The sequence below is a fragment of the Chiloscyllium punctatum genome, chromosome 11 (genome assembly GCF_047496795.1).
Source record: "Chiloscyllium punctatum isolate Juve2018m chromosome 11, sChiPun1.3, whole genome shotgun sequence".
Lineage (NCBI taxonomy): Eukaryota > Metazoa > Chordata > Chondrichthyes > Orectolobiformes > Hemiscylliidae > Chiloscyllium > Chiloscyllium punctatum.
In genome coordinates, this window is record NC_092749.1 from 46,058,898 (window position 1) to 46,081,326 (window position 22,429).

Below are 22,429 nucleotides of genomic sequence, written 5' to 3' on the forward strand. Positions count from 1 at the left end.
AACATTTGGCAAATCATCGAGAAGATGACTTTCCAGTTCCAATTTACAATTGCTTACACTACCATTTGCCTTTGGTACTACCACTATGGGAGTAACCTGTTCAACTTTGGCACTAATGCTCTTCACACTGAATGAGGCCTGCAGTAAACTGGTCTGGTGTTCCTCTGATCTCACAGGATGGCTTTGTATCTTTGAATCAAGTGGCTCTTTCCACTAAATACTCAAAAATACTTGGTGAGCATGCCTGATTATCAGCCAGGTTGATGGGAATATCTGGGGTATTATTGTAATGAGAAACACTGAGATACTCTACATCCAAAAACTCATCAGGACTGTACTTGTCCAGTCTCCCAATAGTATTTGATGATGCAGCAGTCTACAAAGGTCATTCCATTCACATGCTCAAACAGCCTTGAACACCAATTTGTAAACTATTTTCTCAACCAAAAAAGTCAGTTCTCCACTGTCTTGTTGGCAGTTTATCCAATCCAAATTTGTTCAAAGAGGAACATCCACAATCCCACCTTGTCACCAAATACTAACTATTTGACAGGACAAACTAAAAACAGCAAGCAGCATACGGAGAGTCAGCATCAGACCAAGCAGAGTTATTCCGGTGTCCACATTTCTACAAATTGGTGTTATTACATTCATTAAGGTGAGTCAGATATGACATACTATAATTAGAAAATTGAATAGAGCTTTGAACAATGTATTTGCCAAAATTATATTGCTGCCAACTGACAAGCTGTTGAGTAAAAGATCTTACTGTAAATGTGTAAAAGTATTGAAATTGAATAAATGGTATAGCACATTTTGCAGTAATGGAAGGATAATTTAAATTAAATAACAAATTCTAATTCTAATCTTTGATTACTTTTAAGTTTAGACATCTGCAACCCTGAGGTCCTCATTTAGAAGAGTTATGGGTTCTTGGGTGCTTTGATAATTTACAATGGGCCTTGGACACGGAGATGCGGAATGGAACAACCAAATGGGTGAGGAAGAAAAAGGGTAAACTCATTTAAATTTTTAAATACTATTGAATTAATTCTAAATATATTTTGATAGCTTCCTGATACAGCTCAACATTTGCAGCTAATTCAGTAAGAAAATCCAAGCCAAGATTTCTAGATTAAAGATGGGAAGAGGAATGAGCTTTATAACTTGCCTGCTCCAAATCTAGCCAAATTGGACAGCAGATCGAACGTCGGGAAATCCCATTTCCTGACAGGTTGGTATTGGAGGCAGGTCCCAAATTAATTCTGTCTCCAAATTCCCATCTTTAAGGGCAAATTCCAGCACAGAATGTGAGCCATATTCTTTTCATTTTCTGATCAGGCAACCAATCAACAATTGTAAGGACTATTAATTTTCATTTTCTATATTTTTAATTGTGGACTTAAATGAGAAAAGAACTGTTTCAGAACCAAGTACAGTTTGAGGATTGCTGTCCATTTTGCAGACAAGTAGCTGGGTCTCATTGTAAACACTGTTTACACAACCGCTGGTTCCAGTCGTAGTCAGAAGTGTAGTTTGCAGATGAGCTGGAGCCCCAAGGATTGTGTACAAATGGAGCTTTGGTTAGCAACAATAGCTTATTGATAACTGGTGATTAGCCCAATGACCAATGACAAAGGCTTTCTGCATGCCAAAAAATGTGATTGGTTCTCAAGTAAGCGAATAGCTTAGGGCTGTGAACAGGATAGAGAGAAGCCTTCAAACTTTCAAACAGCATCGGAATTCTGCCTGTTCTCAGTAGGAAAAGTGGCTTTGGCAGTACAGACATGATGGGCTGAAGGCCCTCTTCTATGCTGTACGATTCTATGATAAAAGCCATCAAGTCTATAAGCTGTGACTTTTCAAAAATAAGTCAGAGACCAAAGTGTGAACCAGCCCACGTGCTGCCTGCAAACCAGTGAAAACATCCATATAAGAAAGACGAAAAGCAGTGTCCTGATCAGCACGAGAACCATCTCAGCAGATCCCATGAACAGAGACAACTGAACTATTTTCCTAGTTTTCTGTCCGTCCACAACACAATGCTTTTTTCTTGTGTGCGTGCAGATGCTAGGGGGATTTTATAAGGAGATTAAACGAGTTGAGTTACGTGCCAACAGTTCATATTCATTTACCAGTAGCTAAAGTCTATTTACTTGGAATAAAAGGTAATTCTTAAGTACAGCAATTGATCCGTATTTTCTATCAACCTGGGTCCAAAAAGTAGAGAAATTGGGGAATTTTGTGTACTTCCAGAAAAATCTTTAACTTTGATGACAACTTTAGGAATAATGGGCCTTGATTCCCAGTGAATCATAACAAAATAAAAAAAATGCTACAACAATTCTGGAAACAAAGTGAGCAGTTTCAACATTCCACTATGCCTGCACAAGCTCCCATGTTAAAACAACATATTTTATTTCCATTTTCATGTACTTTCTCTGTTTCCTTTAAATTCTCTAAGTGTTTCATCTTTTTTGAAATGTTAAGATTGACAGTTTCAATAGCCACTCTCAGTAATGCAATTAATATTCTAATAATCCTTAATATAGAAAATTCTTCCTTAATGCAGTTTTATATATGTAATATAGTTTTAAATACTAAGACTCAATTTGTCATGACCAATTTATTGACTGTTATAAATTATCTTACTAGCCATTAACCTTTTCAAATGTTAAATAATTTTGTTTGATTCATTAACTTTTTTTATTTGACAAATGATTTTGAACTTTATCATGACTGCAATCTTGTCCTTAGTTGTTGATCTAGTTTTTAGTCTTTTCCAATGCTCTGATATCCATTCGATAAAATTGTCTAAAATAGCTGGTCAGTTATTGCACAATTAAAGCCCTCAATTGATTAGTCATTGTTGATGTGAACAGAGGGGTTTGTATTGGGTTAGATAGATTTGGAATATCCTAAATTTGATCTCCAATCTGTGCTGAGCTTACTGATTATAAGCAAGGTTGCTGACAGATGTCACTGGTCAATCCAAGGAAATGTATAGGAGAGAGGAGAAAGTGAGGACTGCAGATGCTGGAGATCAGAGTCGAGAATGTGGTGCTGGAAAAGCACAGCCGGTCAGGCAGAAACCGAAGAGCAGGAGAATCGATGTTTCGGGTAGGAGCCCTTCATCAGCATTTATTGAATAAATGATAGAATCAGGCATGCAGTGATGTTCCTACATAGGTTCACACAGAGAAAGTCTACTCGGCAAGGCAATGAATGGAAAATTTTTTTACAAAATTATAAATAGATCATCACAAGCTTTTCTCCACAGAAAAATATATTTGTCAATTTAGTTATGCAGACAATTACTTATAAAGAAATCTACTGCAATCCAACTAAACATAAGAACGGAGCTCAAATTCTTCTTTCGTTTTGCTCAACTCACCTGTCTAAACTTTGCCCTTGCTTCTTTTTCTTTCATTCTTCCATGTGCAACAAGGTAATCAAAAACTTCTCCTGTATTGTAAAGGAGTAAAATGAGAAAGAAAGACATATTTACCAAACTTGCTGCCTAATGTTCTGCCTTCTTTGAACCACTGCAATTTTTCAAATGAACTCTGAAAAATAAAACTTTTAACTGCTATTGTTGACACTGTCCCTATTTTCTGCACCTAATGCACATATTAATATCAATAACATGGTTATGAAGGAATGTCTAATCACTATATTTTAAAGTGTAGAAAAATAATTATAAGCACTTTGGAGTCACTGAACAGAAAAAAGAATTACTTTATAAAGCAATGGCAGGTACTCTATTAATTATGAAAGCAAAGCTGAGAAATTACTGCAAGGTGACTAACCTAAATTTGTTTTTATAGATTAGAATATATCAAGAATTTGAAAATAATAAAATATCACTCAATTGCTATTGCTTTGATCAAATTGCTGAAGATATTGGATATTGTAAAGACTATGGGCCCTGACAACATTTTGGCAATAGTACAAAAGACTTGTGCTCCATAATGTTCTGTGCCCCTATAGTCAAGCTGTACACCTCAGCTAGAAAACTGGCACTTACTTGGCAATGTGGAAAATGGCCCAAGTATGGCCTGAACTCAAAAAGCAGGACAAATCCAACCCAATCAATTATCCTGTCAGTCTACTCTCTATCATCTGCCCTGTGATGAAAGGAGTTGTCAACAGTGCTATCAGTACACATTCTTGATGAAGGGCTTATGCTCGAAATGTCAATTCTCCTGCTCCTCGGATGCTGCCTGACCTGCTGTGCTTTTCCAGCACCACACACTCGACTCTGATCTCAAGCATCTGCGGTCCTCACTTTCTCCTCTCTGTTATCAAGCAACGCTTGTTCAACAATAACCTGCTCACTGATTCACTGATGCTCAGTTTTGATTCTATAAGTGTCACTTGGCTGCTGATTTCATTATAGCCTTGATCCAAACATGGATAAAAAAGCTAAACTCCAAAGGTGGGGTGGGGGGGAGGTGGGGTGGGGGGGGGGGGGGGGAGGCGGTGTGTGTAGGGGGGAAGATAATTGTCTTTGACGTCAAGGCAGAATTTGATCAAAAATGGTATCAAGGAGCCTTAGAAAAATTGGAAGCAATAGGAACCAGGGGAAATCTCTCCATTGTTTGGAGTCACAACCCATTGCAAAGGAATGGCTGTGCTCAGTGGAAGTCAATCAGCTAAGGACATCTCTGCAGGTATTCCTCAGGATAGTGTGCTAGGGCCAGCCACCTTCAGCTGCTTCATCCTTGACCTCCCGCCCGGCATCAGAAGTAGAGATGTTTGTAAGTAACTACACAACGTTCAACATCATGATGACTCACAAACCGAAATACCTTGGGGTCACATGCAAACCAACATCCAGACTTGGGTTAATAGGTGGCAAGTAATATTCATGCCAAACAAATTCCAGTCACTGATCACAAACAAGAAAAAAATCTAACCATTAACCCTTGAGGTTCAGTTGAAATACCAATACAGAGACTCCCACTATCATTGATTCAGGGGATTACCATTCACCACAAATTTAGCTGAATTAATCATATAAATACTGTTGGTACAAGGGGAGGTCAGAGGTTGGGAATTCTGAGGTGAGTAATTCACCTCCTGACTTCTTGATGCCTGTCCACCACCTCCAAAACACAAGTCGGGAATATGATAGAATGCTTGTGCACATCCACTTGCCTGGATGGGTGCAGCTCCAGTAACATGCAAGCAGTGTGAAACTATCAGGCAAAGTAGTACATATGATCAGCACTCCATTCACCACCTTCAACATTGACATGCAGTGGCAGTAGTGTGTACCATCTACAAGATATACTGCAGTAACTCAAACTCCTAAAACCTCCCCATATCCGCTACCACCTAGAAGAACACAGACAACAGAAACAAAGGAACACCATCACCTGCAAGTTTCCTTCAAAGCCACACACCATTCTGGTTTGGAATCAAAATGCCACTCTTTATGTGTTAATGGGTCAAAATTCTGGAACTTTCATCTAATGGTGGGTGTCTCTATACCCCAAGGACTGCAATAGCTCAAGAAGGCAGTTTGTCACCATCTTCACAAGGCCAATAAATACTAGTTTAGCCGGAGATGCTCATATGTCAAGAACAAATAAAACAAGCTGCAGCAAACCAACACTACAAGATAAATAAAACACCCCAAAATATGAAATACATTTCATGGCAAGTGACAGTATCCTACTAAAATTCATAGGGTAAAACTAAATGGGAAGAAAGTGATTTGTTTTGTAATCTTTGCATAAAGTTAAAAAGACCATCAACCTCAGGATATTCTCAAACTTTTTTTTAATCCATTCATGTACTACCAGTCTCATTGAAATGTACAACTGAATTACTAAAAATGAAGTTCCAAAAAAAGGTACACTCTGCGTGTCAATTGATTTAAAACATTAACACGGTTTCTCTATATAGATTCTGCCTCTCCTACTATTTCCATCATTTTCTGTTTTATTTCAAAATAATACACAGCTCTTTCATTTAAAACAAACAAAGCATTGCCACACATTTCATGATGTTTCAAGTAAACTGTGGCCCATTATCCAGAATGCCTTAAATAAATTGGGAATAAATCCAAATGCAACATTAATTATTGGATGAGACTGATTCAATTCAGGGAATAGGAGCATAATCAGCTTTGCTGTTTGAAATATGTGTCCTTCTGATTATTAATAAAACTGAATGGACAATGACTGTGAGGAATTCTATGATTTAGAGCTTCATAGCTAGAATAGAATCTGAAAGATTTGGGAGTAAGGTGACAAAGCTTGGAGAAACAAATGCACCGTGACCAATTAGCTGTATCCAGTCCAATATTACTGCATCCTAATGCTGTTCTACTCTTATATTTTTAGAATAAATTAGATGCACTGACACTTGGAGCTATATCGTCACACAATCTAACACGATGCTACCCTATAATTTTCTGGGGTAGAGTTTAAAGAGAGTGTGCTGGCACAATGTAGAGCATTATAAACATCAAAGTGATGGAAATGATAAAGAATGCCTTTATTGAAAAGAAAAGAAAATGATGGGTGGAATTTTCCCTTTTTTTTGTTGATGAATATGTTAGTGTCGGCTCGCTCAATGGCAAACTGTCGCAGGTTTCTCAGCAAATCACAGGCTTTGGCACTGGCTGGAGGCTTCTAGTCATCTGGGATGCCAATCAGAGCTGGCAGCTTCTGGATCCTCAAGTATACCAGCTGAAGCTGATTCCTTGGGGAAAACAGCAATGAGAAGCCAGGTACTTTTTATGCTGTTCTCCAGTGTGGGAACCATGGGGAGAGAGGGTGTGGAGTCAAGGGCAGGATGTGTCATCCAGTTGCCATCACCTAATGGGAACTTGGAGCCTCCCCTCCCCCCACCCTGGCAGGCAGGTTGCTTTGGTTTCCCAGTCAGGAAACTGACTACCTTTCTTATGTGCCAGAGAGTAGGTGCTTGGAGATATGGTTGGTTGAGGCCTTTAAGTGACCATTAATCAACCACTTGGGTTGAGAAAGTTGCCCATCGACCTTAGGAACCAGAACTTAATTAGTGTGATGGCGAGCTAGGGTATCTTCGTGGGGGAGGGGAAATCAGACGATCTTTCCATGGGCAACTTGCCATGTTATTCCCCTTTATTTCCAGATAAGGGAAAATTGCAATAGATTTTTAGATTTAGATTTTTTTTAGATTACTTACAGTGTGGAAACAGGCCCTTCGGCCCAACAAGTCCACACCGCCCCGCCGAAGCGCAACCCTCCCATACCCCTACATCTACATCTACCCCTTACCTAACACTACGGGCAATTTAGCATTGCCAATTCACCTGACCTGCCCATCTTTGGACTGTGGGAGGAAACAGGAACACCCAGAGGAAACCCACGCAGACACGGGGAGAATGTGCAAACTCCACACAGTCAGTCGCCTGAGGCGGGAATTGAACCCGGGTCTCTGGCACTGTGAAGCAGCAGTGCTAACCACTGTGCCACCGTGCCGCCCACAATACTTGGAATATTAAGATAACTAAAAGATGGATTGCACCAAGTTATGATGTACTTTGGATGATGATTCCTGAAATATGCTGTTACTTCCAACAGAAAATGTACATATACAAAAAGACCCTCAAATGTGCATAAACATCAAAAGCAGCTAATCTGCTCAAGGAACATTGGCTGAAAATAGTGGTTGAAAAGCCAAAAAAATTCTGATGTTTAGATTCTCCATTTTCTTCCAAAACAGAACAACAAAATAAATTGTTTAACCACCAATTTAGCAAGCTTATCTATCATCTCATAGAATGATAGAACTATTGGTTCTCATTCTCCTAAAGAAGTGTCCATTGTCCCTGAAACCAAATGGTATTCTTGACTGCGCTAAATGTCTGCCTTTGTACAAGGCTATATTGGAACTTGGGACTGGAAGGAAGGGGAGAAGCTATTATGTTTCAAACTTCATGTTTAATAAAGGAAAAATATTGAAATACAAATGCTCCCATTTTAAAAGAGAATCATACTCAAACTACTTTGAGAGAGGTCAATCCTGCAACCATTAGCACGACATTTATTTAAATGAGGTACTCCGCCTCCAGGAATCCCAATGTGTCAGTCACATGGAACAGTCAAAACCTGAACTTACCTCCACTTGCATACTCCATAATTAAATATAGTGTTTTCTCAGTTTCAATTACTTCAAATAACTTAACTAGAAGAGAAAAGGGGAAAACATTTGTCATAAATATTAGCAAAATAGGAAACACTGTGGAGGCTGTGTTACTCTGGTCACCGTTAGTAGCAATATCATAATTCTTTCAAAAGGGAGAAATTTATAAAATCACAACTTAAAGAAGTCAAGGTAATTTTCTTCATATATGCAAACATTTCTGTAACATTAATCCTTCCAGGCAAGTTTTTATTCCAATCAGGAAACAAATCATCTAGAAGTCTGAATGGTCCTTCCAAAACAGATTCTCAATTTGACCTCATGTCCTAATTGAACAATTCATTGCAACACACACCATTCCTCCACTGAGGTGTTAGTCTGTGATCTCCATGTCACATTGACTCAGAAATTATGACAAATGTCACTTCTGTGGATTGGGCTGTTGGTATAAATTTAATTTCTGAACTTAAATATCCTCTCTTACTTGCTTATGATCATACTTACACAATGTGCTAGTTGTAGATACTGTATATTATTCAACCTGCACAGTCAGTTCTCTGGGGCAGGTGGGACTTGAAGACACACTGTACCACTGTGCCAAAAGAGCCTTTCCATAGTGTCAGTTACATACCAATAACATGGACCTCCCGAATTTCCTAAAATTGTTTGGCAGTAGAGCGAACAAATATTATTTGGAAACCTTTAATTTCAACTACTCTTCTCAAGTAGGTACAATACCTCATGCCAAACAAGTCAACTTCCTCTCCTCCTCCCCTGATGGTACCAATTCTGAAGACAGACCTGTGATTATTGTTACATAGTGCCAGCAGGATCACATAGCTCACCAATCGGCTATCCTAATGGAAACTTCAACCTAATTATCACAGTTCAGACTGATCCTGGCCCAAATCACAATTGCAAAAGTTCCTTTGAACAGAAAAAAATAGTTCTAATTAGCCTTAACTTGTTCATCAAAAAGTCATTGTTTCACATAGTACCAAAGGTGCAGCTATCCACTTAATTTCCATGACTACATTCATCCAAAACTAAGAAGTCACTGTGGAAGCAAAGGTAAAGGCTCAGCAATGACACTGGTGCGAAAGATGAAATCTCTGGACAAATAAAACATGTAAACAGAGACTATTTGAACTGCTGTACTGCATTCATGTGGATAACAGTGGATACTATTAAGTATTTATCGAACTCCAATCTAAAAACATAAACTAATGCAAACTATGGTTAGGAAAATTCAAGAAAATGTATTTCCATATCCAACATGTACTAAAATATGAGACAAGTAAATGCATACAATGTCCCGACTTGCAAAAATAAAAGTGGCACCGCACTGGTAACTCTTCCTATTCAAGATCATGGAGATTCTACACGGAGAAATGTTGCTGTTTAGCAATTCAGAAATTAATCAAATATTGTCAGCAGTCAAATTTAAATTTAATCTTAGGCCACAATAAAAAAGTCACTAAGGGAAGCCAAACAAATGTAACTTTTGAGATGCTTTCCTGCAGCATTATTTGAACTAAAACAACTAAAACTGAACTGCTCGGGTGGGATGCTCTTCGGAGGGTCAGTATGGATCTGGTGGACTGAATGGCCTGCTTCCACACTGTAAGGATGCTATACATATGTGCTCCCAACAAAACGTTGAGCTCAGCTCTGCCGTTCCCATATCGTCCTGGAAAAGTATGGTAAGCCTTCTGATTCAAATAATGCTGCGGGAAAGTCTCTCAAAAGTTAGATTTGTTTGTGTGAAACCAAATGACTTTTGGTGGCTTTTTTTTGTGGTCTTCATGACAAAGTGGTTGGTCAGCAAGGTATGTTTTAATGAGTATTTTAAAGGGGAAAAGTGAATGAGGTGGATAGGAGCAAAGAGGGAATATTTTGGAGTTTAGACAGAAGGTGCAGCCCCCAGTGTTGTGGGTATTAAAATTGGGGGTGTAGAAAGGCCAGAAGGACAGGAGTGGAGCTATCTAGGAAGCCTTTGGGCTAGCAGCAATTTCAGAGAAAGCAAGGGGTGAGGCCTTTTCCAGGACTCAATGCAGGTCAGTGAGCACAAAGACGACAGTGAAATGGGACAATGTGACTTCAAAAGCAAGTAAGCTGCAAAAGAAATCTCAGGTCTTAGGAATAATATCTAAATATTCCGCTCAATTAAATCAACATTTAGTAAAGAACATGTGAAAGTGCCCACTATATTCATAAACATTATAATGCTAACTTCCAGAATACCAGGGAAGAAAACGCAACACCAAATGAAATGGGCTTTACTGCTATTAGCTTTCTAGTAGAATAATACAAGTACATTTTAGTTTAGGAAATGTGTTTCATTTCTTACAAATTTAAGCCTTGTTTATTTTTAATAACGGTAAGTATAAAAAAGCGTACAGAAAAAAGAATACAGTACTAAAATAACAGATTTTAAAAATCAGGAAGAACTAAGTAAGGATTTAGCTTTTAGATTAGATTCCCCAACAGTGTGGAAACAGACCCTACAGCCCAACCAGTCCACACCGATCCTCTGAAGAGTAACCCACCAAGACCCATTTCCCTCTGACTAATGCACCTATCACTATAGGTAATTTAGCATGGCCAATTCACCTGACCTGCACATCTTTGGATTGTGGGAAGAAATCGGAGCACCCAGAGGAAACCCACTCAGACAGGGGGAGAATGTGGCAAACTCTACACAGACAATCACCCGAGGCTGAAATTGAACCTGGGACCCTGGTGCTGTGAGGCAGCAGTGCTAACCACTGAGCCACCAAGCTGCCCTATTTCAAGGAAACCAAGAACAATAGTTCCTATGAGCCAATCATATCAAAGGCAGATAGATCACAAATGACAACTCTATGAAATTAAAAATCACACAACACCAGGTTATAGTCCAACAGGTTTATTTGGAAGGACTAGCTTTCTGAACGCTGCTCCTTCATCAGTCCAACACCAGCATCTCCAAATCATGACTACTTGAAAATTTGTGATTGTTATTTACTCACTGCCCCCCCAAACCAATCAATGCATAACACCAATTATATAAATTATAACAATAGGGGTGCAAGCTAACTAGATGTGGATCATAAAGAACTGCAGACGCTGGAAATTAAAAAAAACAGAAACAGAATGGAGTTCTGAAGAAGGGTCTGTGGACCAGGAACATGGACTCCTATTTCTCTCCACTGATGCTGCCAAACCACCTGAGTTTTTCCAGCAATTTCTGTAGATGTGGATCATCTTCAGTGATCCATTTCAAATGAGCCATTCAATGGAACTTCACCGAGAAAGACATCAAAAATTGATGTGATACTGTTGCGAGATCGTGCTCAAATAACGACCGAAATCAGCGAGAGGCGAAAACAGCCTCTTTATTCAGAAACCGCAGGTAGCATAAGTTTCAGGAGGCAACAGAATCCCAAAATACAGTTTCTTACAAGAGGACCTTTATACACAGTCCTTAGCTGTATTAAAATTCCATTACAATGGTCTTTCTTTTTTTTAAAATCTATAGTATACAAAGGTTTGAAGGGTTTCTGTCCTGCTAAATGCTGGCTGTTACTTCTGACGGGATTAAGAGCATTTGTCTGGTCTACTTGCAAAAGGTGTTAGTTCTTTTGTCTTTTAAGTTAATAAATCTTAGTAAAAATACTAGGCCTATATGCTGTAAATTAAATTAGGAATTGTAACTGTACTAAATAAAAGAATAAAGGATATTAAACTGATTACCACAGCTGGGTTGTAAAATTTGTTTACTATTTGCCAGTGAGAGTTTCATTCATTCATGCAATTTCACTTAAACACTGTTTTGACAGTTATTTTCGTAAAGGGATAATGGCACGGTTAAAAGGTATTTAACAACTACATACTAACTGGGGAACCTGTTTGGTATTCTGTAATCTATTCAGGTCCGGGGGACAGTTGGTAAGGGCTGATTAATATTATAATGTTTTGTGGAGATTTGATAGGGTTGGTAATGTTTTTGATATTGACACCTATTCAGAGGTAGCTTTTGATCTAGAAATAGGCCTGATAAGGAATTAAGATGAAAGGGATCTTTTAATTTTAGTCTAAAATGCAATAATAAAATATGTTACAAAATGCAGTTTTGTAAATGATTGAAATCGTGTTTTAGCAAATAACGGGCTAGTAAATAATCAGAAACCCCGTATTAATGAATATAGTAAACTTGTGAGTATCCTATAACACAATATCTCACACTGTTTTGTGCTCATTGTGACTATTATCACTTAGAAACAGCTACAGAAAGTTGCTTCTCAAGGTGAAGAATCAAGTGAAGTGTTATCAAGATATTCAGAACAGAAAGATCTCACATTCAATCAGTGGTCTATGATGATTCAGCTTATTTTTGCCAGGATGCTGGTCATTGCCCTCTGCACATCCTGACTAAAAGGGGCTTAAAAGGATAAAATTCAACTGCTCCTGATCACTGTTCAGCCGGACAAGGTGCACTTAGACTTCAATGAAGGTCAAAATGTCTCGTGGCTGTTGTGGTCTGGAAAAATTTGATACTGACCCGCACTGCCCATATTCACAAATCCAGAGAACAGTTTCTATACAAACATACAGCACCAGGTTATAGTCCAACAGGTTTAATTGGAAGCACACTAGCTTTCGGAGTGCCACTCCTTCATCAGGTAATAGATGAAGGAGCGTCGGTCCGAAAGCTAGTGTGCTTCCAATTAAACCTGTTGGACTATAACCTGGTGTTGTGTGATTTTTAACTTTGTACACCCCAGTCCAACACCGGCATCTCCAAATCAAATCTATACAAATACACAATCATCAAGAAAGATAAATATTAGAAAGAGAACTAAATATTAAAAGCAAAAAAATAATTACCACCAAGACAGCACCTGTTTTAGCAGAGTAACCGATTGTCAACAGGAAGTTAGGAAAATAAACAAGACATGTTTATGAACGATAGCACTGCAAATTTTAAGTAATCATGATTAAAGTTAGAGTTAATCTGTATTTAATACACATTTAATTGAGTTAAAACACAAACTTACCTATATTGGGATGATTCAAAATCTTCATAATTCTTACTTCTCGAAAGAGCTGTGAAAATTTAAAAAAGGCATTATGTATAGTTATGTTTTCAAACTCACATATTGTTCTGTATTTTAACATGGTACAGATAGGATTCAGATCGCTCATAAAATTAGTATAGAACAGGATTCACTGCATTAACACATTAGGATGCCATTAGGAATTTGGTTAGAATTCAGTCCAGGGATGCAGGTTACCAAATGTTTCTAGATGGAAGCACCTACTAATACCACTTCCAAAGCAGTTGTACATTGATGCACAATCCAGCATCTGCAGTCATTGTTTTTACCTGTACTACTACCTTTATTAAACCCACTAACTTAACATCCTGAAGGCAACGTGGGAATTCAATGCAGAGGGAAAGAGGTATTTTTTTTATTTTTTGGATTCATTATGAGAGTTTCTTTTACAAAAAAATAGGATAAATTTGGGGGATGGTGGAAGCGGGGGGGGGAGGGGTGTAGGTGGGGAAGGGAAGGGAGTTGGGGGGGAGGGGGGAGGGGAGAGAAGGAGAAGGAAGGAAAAGGGTAAGGGATGGGAAGGAGGGGAGGGGAAGGAGGGGAGGGGAAGGAGGGGATGGGAAGGAGGGGAGGGGAAGGAGGGGAGGGAAAGGAGGGGAGGGGAAGGAGGGGAGGGAAAGGAGGGGAGGGAAAGGAGGGGAGGGGAAGGAGGGGAGGGGAAGGAGGGGAGGGGAAGGAGGGGAGGGGAAGGAGGGGAGGGGAAGGAGGGGAGGGGAAGGAGGGGAGGGGAAGGAGGGGAGGGGAAGGAGGGGAGGGAAAGGAGGGGAGGGAAAGGAGGGGAGGGAAAGGAGGGGAGGGAAAGGAGGGGAGGGAAAGGAGGGGAGGGGAAGAGAAGGAAGGAGGTGAAGAGAAGGAAGGAGGTGAAGAGAAGGAAGGAGGTGAAGAGAAGGAAGGAGGTGAAGAGAAAGAAGGAGGTGAAGAGAAAGAAGGAGGTGAAGAGAAAGAAGGAGGTGAAGAGAAAGAAAGAGGTGAAGAAAAGAAAGAGAGTTACTTGGATGCTGTGTTTTAGGATGCAACCAGTGTTGTCTGCTACAGAGGAACTTGGAGTGGGATGGGAAAGATCCAGTTGTCATGGTTTACGTCGGTATCAACAATATAGGAGAAAGAGGAAAGAGGCTCTGCTGAGGGAATATGAGCAGCTAGGGATTAAATTAAAAAGCAGAACCAAGAAAATAATAATTTCTGGATTACTGAGCATGAAACTTTTCTGAAAGCATCAATGCCCCCGTATGGCCCATATAGACAGGTTTCACTTGACAAATGCAGTTGTCCCTGCAACCTGTTCAGAAGCAGTTCTTTCAGGAGATGTTGAGAAGTCTATCAGAAGTTTCTCAGAAGAATGACTCCATCCATTTCCTCACTCTCACGCTGGACTTCAAAAAGGATTTCTCCAAAAAGATGGAAAAGGATGAGTTGACAGGCTTTCTATTAACAGGTTAGATCCCAACTGCCTTTTCCAGACAATACCCAAATAAAACCAAAGTTCTTACAGCCATAAACCCAGGTATATGACTTTTCGGTCAACAGGTCCAGACAGTTCCATAGTCTGTAATGCTCCAATATGTTGAACTATTTTGTCACTTCTATTCAGTGACTTTTGTTTTTACACAAAGCATGATGTACACTTCTCCAAAAGTGTATAAACTTTCTAAAAATCAACTTTTGGAGCAGGTGGGACTTGAACCCAGGCTTTAGGCTCACAGGTAGGGACACTACCACTGTACCACAAGTGTCCCTGAAGGTCATGCCATCACAAGATGTGGAGAATTGTCAAACCTCTTGTACATTACACCCTTTATCCAATCTTTTCAATTCTTGTTTCTATATAAGTAGTTCTCAACGACCTAACGTAAACATATTCTCACTCTTAGTGCATGTCACCTCATCTTGGAAAATGAAAGGATTTGTCTTACTGCTTAAAGAGCCAAGGATGCGAATCATCCAAGAACGAGGAATGACATCACATGACCAGCAGCCACACAGCAGACTCGGGATGTGCACATACGTTGCTCTCAAACTGCAAGTTATCAATTGATTTGTTAAGTAAACTTGTTTGAGATTCTGATGTAAATTATACCCGAGCTTTTTACTAATCCCAGTATGAGAGTGATAATTCCAATTTCAGAAAAACAACACAAGAATACAGCAGTTGTCCTTTGTGCTTTATGCTCCTATTCTTCTCGGGAGAAGTCTTGTGCTTGTAAAGTGCGATCAAAGGATCTCTGTCAATCTGAAGTTCTTTTTGTAGATGGCATGCATTGCTGGCATTAAGTAGTGGCAGAATGTGACTGATTACCAACTTCACGAAAGCAACTGGGTTCGCGCTACAAATCCTGGCCTTTTCAGCACTGCTCACATCCAATAACATTAGTCTTTTTTTAAACTGAACTCACCAACACTTGAGGAGATTGTTGGAACTTGTGTTCAGAAAAACAATAATCAAAAAGGAACAATTCATATTTCAGTAAAAACCCTACAATTTTTTATCAAATAAATCTATGGATATTGAGCTCAATGGGCTTAAAAATCAACACATTTTTTTATTTCAGGAAATGAGGATAAAATTCCACACTGCAAGATCGTGCAAAAAAATAAAATCCATCTTTGAAGAGAGGTATCCAGTATGAAAAACTAATTGTTTCCTGGGACAAAACCATACTTGGAAGATTTGTAAATTGCATCTGGAGGGGCAAGATTTCTTGCTGGATTGCTATTTTCTGGTTTTCTTTCCAATGAGAATTTGTATTTTCTGGGCATATCTCTTGCGAATTATTTTTGAAAACATACTTATAAAATTAAAGCAGTCATCACTTTTCAAGTGGAAGCTGAACAGAGAATTAAATGTCTGCAGAATTGAAAGCACCATGAAAGGAGAAGTAGCGTTAGAATTTATTTAAGGTATTTTTCAGCTTATTTGACTGAGATCACTGCTGGGGACTAGAATTTACACATTTTTGATGATTTCAATATATTTTTGATTGAATGCTTGTCTTCATACGTTGACACAATTTTCCATCCTAATGTCCTGGCACTAATTACCTTTTGCCTCAGAGGAGAGGATAAAGTGACTGTCATTGACATCAAAGCAGGGGAAGAAATGGGGAGAACAGAAAAGAGGAGATTTGAGAACTGTACCGTTTGTTGGTGGCAGTTGAGAGGGTGGGATTTTCGAAACCCTCTTCAGCTCCTGCTTGAATTTTTCCCACTGCTCTGACACTTTAGGCAGCTATTTTCAGTCTCTTTTTGTGAGAGCTTCACAAAATTAGCCTTTTCACAAGTTAAAATTTTCACTCTTGGTCTGCTGTTGTCCTTTACTATAACTATTCCAAATCTAAATGAATAATGATCTCAGCCACTAAAATGTTCTGGCACTGACACCTCTTTCAGCTGCTCAGACCAATTCCCTTCATTTTCTTGAGTTTACTCCACATACTGGCTAAAACAGTTCTCTTGAACGCATTTCAAGAATTCTGTGTCCTGTATTCTTTTCATTCTATGTTTATTCCAGTTAATATTATTGTATGTAAAAACTTCCATTTGTATCTGCCTTTCTCTGCAATCTACCTACATTCATAATGTATCTCCTCCTGAGATTTTTGGTGAATTTACTATACTTCTAAAAGCAGGATTCCCCATTTATATATCAGTTCAACTCTTGCACCTTATTTTGTGCCCTTTCTAGCCCACCATCTTTCCTCAGATGCAACTGTTTCTTTGGCCAATATTGTCAATTTGTTTTTTTAAGAAGCTCTAGCACAACGCCATTTGAAAACCCTTCAACTAGAAAGACTGCGTTGCTCTCCTAGTTCTCATGGTTCTGTATTAATCAAACTATGTCATGCTTTGAAGTGTATGCGTCCTCAGCTCACCTGCTACATTTACTTGACTTGTTTGCTGTCAACAGCAGTTATCTCCCTGTCCTTTATTACCCTTTTTAAAATACTTTATCACTTTTAGCTTTGCTTTTCTTCCTTCTGAACCTACACTGAATTCCCATCTTCTTGCCAAAATTCAAACTTTCAGTTCTTGGAATAATCCAGAGATTAACACCTTTGAAATTCTTCTTTTGAAACTCCTTCCCTTTCTCTGAAACCTGGTGTATGGTCCCATCCCTCTATGTTCATATGTCATCTACAGCAATAAAGACTGTGACTTCTGGCTAATACCCTACATAATACCCTCCAGACAAATGTGAGGTGATGCATTTAGGCAAGACTAATTCTAGAGTGAATCATACAATGAACGAAAGAGCCTTGGGAAAAATTGATGGGCAGAGAGGCCTGGGAGTGCAGGTCCATTGCACCCTGAAGGTTGCTGCACAGGTGGATAGAGTGGTCAAGAAGGCATATAGTATGCTTGCCTTCATTGGATGGGGTATCGAGTATAAGATCTGGCAAGTCATGTTAAAATTGTACAAGACATTAGTTCGGCCGCATTTAGGATACTGTGCACAGTTCTGGTCGCCACATTACCACAAGGATCTGGATGCTTTGGAGAGGGTACAGAGAAGGTTTACGAGGATGTTGCCTGGTACGAAAGGTGGTAGCTATGAAGAAAGGTTGAGTAGGTTAGGTTTATTTTCATTAAAAAAAAGGAGATTGAGGGGGGACCTGATTGAGGTTTACAAAATCATGAAGAGTATAGACTGGGTGGATAGAGACAAGCTTTTTTCCAGGGTGAAGGATTCAAGAACGAGAGGTCACGCGTTCAAGTAAGAGGCGGAAAGTTTAACGTGGATACATGCGGCAAGTACTTCACACAGAGGGTGGTGGGCATTTGGAACATGTTGCTAGCAGAGGTGGTAGAGGCAGGCACGGTAGATTCATTTAAGATGCGTCTGGATAAATGCATGAGTAGGTAAGGAGTAGAGGGATATAGATGCTTACTAATTGACCGACAGGTTTAGACATTACATTTTGATCGGCTCAGGCTTGGAGGGCCGAAGGGCCTGTTCCTGGGCTGTAAATTTTCTTTGTTCTTTGTAATGATTAATTCAACAATTTAGAACAGAAAGGAGAGCAAGTTAGAAGTCAATAAATGGATATTAACAACACTAGTCAATTCCCTATTTGTCTTATTGGGTACCATCCTGCACTCACCTTTGAAATGAAACAGGCATTAAGCTCTCTTGCCTTGGCATGCTAATTGAGAAAGCTGTCAAAGGTTTCCCTATTATTAGCTATCACAAGCCTACAATCACTGGACAATATACACAATGGAATTCCTCCAATTCTATGTGCTACACAATTGACTTCATCTATAACCATGTAAACTGGATTAAGCGATTTGCACACTGTGCTAGCTTAATGCTGAAACAAGGTAATAGCTGTGCAGTATCTCAAAGCCATCCAAAGGATCATGACCACTCTCATCAGATCATTTCTTGTCATATGTCAAACAAACTCAGGAACAGGCCAAAGGCTGCCACTTTCTTGCCCTGGAAAGTGCCCAATCTGCTTCAGATTAAAAGGAAAGTATCTCATATTTGAGCAACAGGTGTTTATATGCAGTAGCAACACAAGCCATCAGAATGCTAACAATGACACTGAGCCAAAAAGACATTCTGGCTATCACACGGTTGAGTAATGTGGTATATGAATTTCAGTGCCAGTGTGATGCTAGGTACATTAAGTATACATCCCAAACACTGACAGCTTGTATCAAACAGCATGTACCTTTGGCTGTTCACAACAGACATGGTACTGACTGCAGCCAAGTAGCTGGTGCTTACAAAATTCTAAATATTCAATGTGATTCCATTAGATTGGTTAGACAACATTTTGCTAAATAAACCAGAGTGTACTAAAAAGTATGCTGACAACCTATTGAAGGTCACCAATTGTGCTCAGAATGTTGCATACGAGAATCGACATACATTAATACACAGGACCCTTTTTTTTGCGGACATAAAGAACACGTACATATATTGCACCTATTTCAACTTAATAAAATAGAATGCAGCCATGCTCTGGTCTTTCCCTCCGGGCAATGCTTTGATCAATCAGAATCAAATGCATGGTTTAAAGCTGAACAAAACTTGGTAGTTCACTGTCAGTCTCCATCTAACTGCTGCGGTTTCTATGACTGTACCCATAATAGAGTCCATTTCGCAACCACTCTGCACAACCTACTCAGAATATTAAAAATGCTGTCCCCTTTACACTGCTTTTTCTTGTGAGTTGCCCTGATGAGTCAATGTGAAAAGGTTTGACAAAATGTGCACTTTTTCAGCAGTACTCAAGTTCTGTACTACCAAGAATCTACTGAATACCAGACAACCTCAGGAAAATATTGGTAATATGCCTTAGGGCAATTTAAAAATAAATATCTAATTCATAATAAAATATGAAGATTTCTTATTTTCCTGGATTGAAATAAATCAAAATGGATTATACCTTTTTTCCCCCCTCTGTTGAGCTTATTCCCAGCTTATTCTAGATTGCAGAGGTCAATAGACTTGACAAATCTCACTACTTGGCAAGGACTCGTTCATGTTTGTGTTGGTAAAGTAAATTTGATATGTTTCACTCGGAGAAAAATGTGCTTCTGAATGTTTGCTCCACATCAGCAATTTGTCACTTTGATCCAACCGTATATTTCTCACTTGATTCTAAAGTTGACATCTGTAGCAATATGTATTTGCACATCTCCAGCTTCCTACCTACATCCCACACTGCAAGGGGACACACCTCAATTTCTATTAGCATCCACAGATATGCTCAGCTAGAGAAACTTGTGACTAAAGTTTTGAACAAAATTACCAATTGGTCTCTTGAGATTTGTAATAACTCATGTCATATACAACAAAAGCTTGCCAACATTTACCACCTGCTACATCAAGAAGTAGATGCAAATGTATACCATTGTGTGACTGCCATGTCAATATACAGCAGTTCAAGAAACTCAAGATAAGGCATCCATGAAGTGCTGAAGGTTATCAGCAGAATTACATTCAATCAAAATCAGTAACCTGAAGCCCAGATACATTCCTCACTTTTCCATTACCCGAGGAGCAGGAGGGTCGAAGTTTCAAGCGTAAGCTCTTCTTCAACTCCTGATGAAGAGCATGTGCTGGAAACGTCGACTCTCCTGCTCCTCTGATGCTGCCTGACCGGCTGTGCTTTTCCAGCACCACACTTTTTGACTCTGATCTCCAGCAGTTGCAGTCCTTACTTTCTCCCACTTTGCCATTGCCATCAAGCCAAGGCATCAATCCTACTTCAAATGAAGAGTTCAGGAAAGCATGAAAGGCACAGCATCAGATATACCTAAAGATAAGCCTTCAGTTGATAAATCTACAACACAGCCTATTTGCATGCCTAACAGTGGAAGCATCTTGCATTAAACAGAGTTAAGCAATCTTACAAATAACAGACATGACTGATTGTGACATGGCTTCAGAGCTTCAGTCATTGAATGATAGTAGACATGAAACAACCAACAGGAGGACATGGTTCCACAACTATCTATCCTCAACAATGGGGCAACCATCACATCAGTTCAAAATACAATGTAAATTTTTTTGCCACAATCTTCAGTCAAGAATGCCAGATAGTGATCCAACTTGGGCTCCTGAGATTGCGGCATCACAGATTCACAGCACATAACATCAAGTAATGGCTGAAGGCACTGGACATTGCGACAGCTATTAGCCTAGACAGCATCCTGGCAATAGTATTGAGGACAAGAGCTCCAGTAATGACCTTGGCCCTAATCAACCTATTCTTGTACAGCTGTAACACGGTCAACTACCCGATCATGTGGAATAATTGCTAAGTATACTGTTCAGCAAAAAGCAGGACAAATTAAACCTGGCAAATCAATCCTATCAGCAAAGAATTGGAAGGTGTTGTCAACACTGCTATCAAGCAACACTTGCACAGTAATGACCTGCTCAGTGATGCTCAGTTTGGACTCCAGATACATTCAGGTCCTGAATGCACTAATGCCTTGGTACAAACATGGACAAAAGACCTTAATTCAAGAGTGAGCTGGGAGTCACTGCCCTTAACATCAAAAGGTTACACTTATCGAAGTATCTTATTAAAGTCACTAGCAAAGTCGACATCACAAGGAATCAGGAGAAATCTGGAGTCAAACCCTGACACAAAGCCAAATTGTTGTGATTCTTGAATTATCACCATCTTACTCTCAGAACATCGCTGTAGAAGATCCTGACAGGTTTTGTTTTGTTTTCTCTCATTAACTTGTTCAGGGATGTTATTAGGCAGCTGGGAGCAGGTAGGAGTGAACCCAGGCAGGTGGGAGCAGGTAGGAGTGAATCCAGGCCTCCTGGCCTGGTGGTAGGTACAGGTCTTCAGAATGGATTTTTAAAATGAGCCTACTCAGACATGTTACAACAAATGTCTGAGGCAGGTGGTGATTTGAATTAAGGCCTCCAGTATAAAGGTAAAGACATTACCACAGGAAATAGCAACGAAAGTAAGCCATTCAGTTCTTTCAGCATGCTACGCCATTCATTAGGACCATGGCTGATTCGACACACCTCATGTCCATTGTCCTGGCCTTTCGCCATAAACACAGATTCCCCTGCTGATCAGGATTCAGTGTATCTATCTCAGCCTTAAATAAACACAAGGACTCTACTTCCATTAATCTCTGCAGCAAGGAGTTCCAAAGGTTCTCAACCCTCTGTGAGAAGAAATTCCTCATCGTTTTGGTCTTCAATTGGCATCCCTTTATTCTGAGACTATGCCCTCTACCCTTGATTCTCCCCTGAAGAGGACATCCTCAGCATCTACCCCATCAAGCCCCTTAAGAATCCTATATGTTTCAATGAGATCACTTCTCATTCTTCTAAACTTAACTAGAGGCCCAACCTATTCAACCTTTGCTCAAAGGACAGTCCCTCCATTAGATTTATTTATTAGATTACCTACAGTATGGAAACAGGCAGTCAGCCCAACAAGGTCACATCGACCCTCCGAAGGAGTAATCCACCCAGACCCATTCCCCAACCCCATATTTACCCCTGACTAATGCAATTTAACATGTCCAATTCACCTGACCTGCACATCTTTGGATTGTGGGAGGAAACTGGAGCACCTGGAGGAAATCCACACAAACACAGGAAGAATGTGCAAACTCCATCACAGACAAGGTAAAAACAATGACTGCAGATGCTGAAAATCAAATACTGGATTAGTGGTGCTGGAAGAGCACAGCAGTTC

The 22,429-nt window shown here is 39.6% G+C and overlaps 1 protein-coding gene across 3 annotated transcripts in view; it reads right to left on the bottom strand.

Annotated features, from left to right (window-relative positions):
• The window catches only part of mark1 (MAP/microtubule affinity-regulating kinase 1), a 205,555-nt gene that overhangs the window by 49,732 nt on the left and 133,394 nt on the right, over positions 1-22,429 (bottom strand). For all 3 annotated transcript variants that reach the window (XM_072580752.1, XM_072580749.1, XM_072580750.1), the window contains exons 4-6: positions 13,179-13,227; positions 8,116-8,181; positions 3,395-3,465 (exon numbers count right to left, since the gene is read on the bottom strand). In XM_072580752.1, coding sequence (XP_072436853.1) covers positions 3,395-3,465; positions 8,116-8,181; positions 13,179-13,227 — 186 coding nt within the window. The remainder of the gene's footprint in view (positions 1-3,394; positions 3,466-8,115; positions 8,182-13,178; positions 13,228-22,429) is intronic.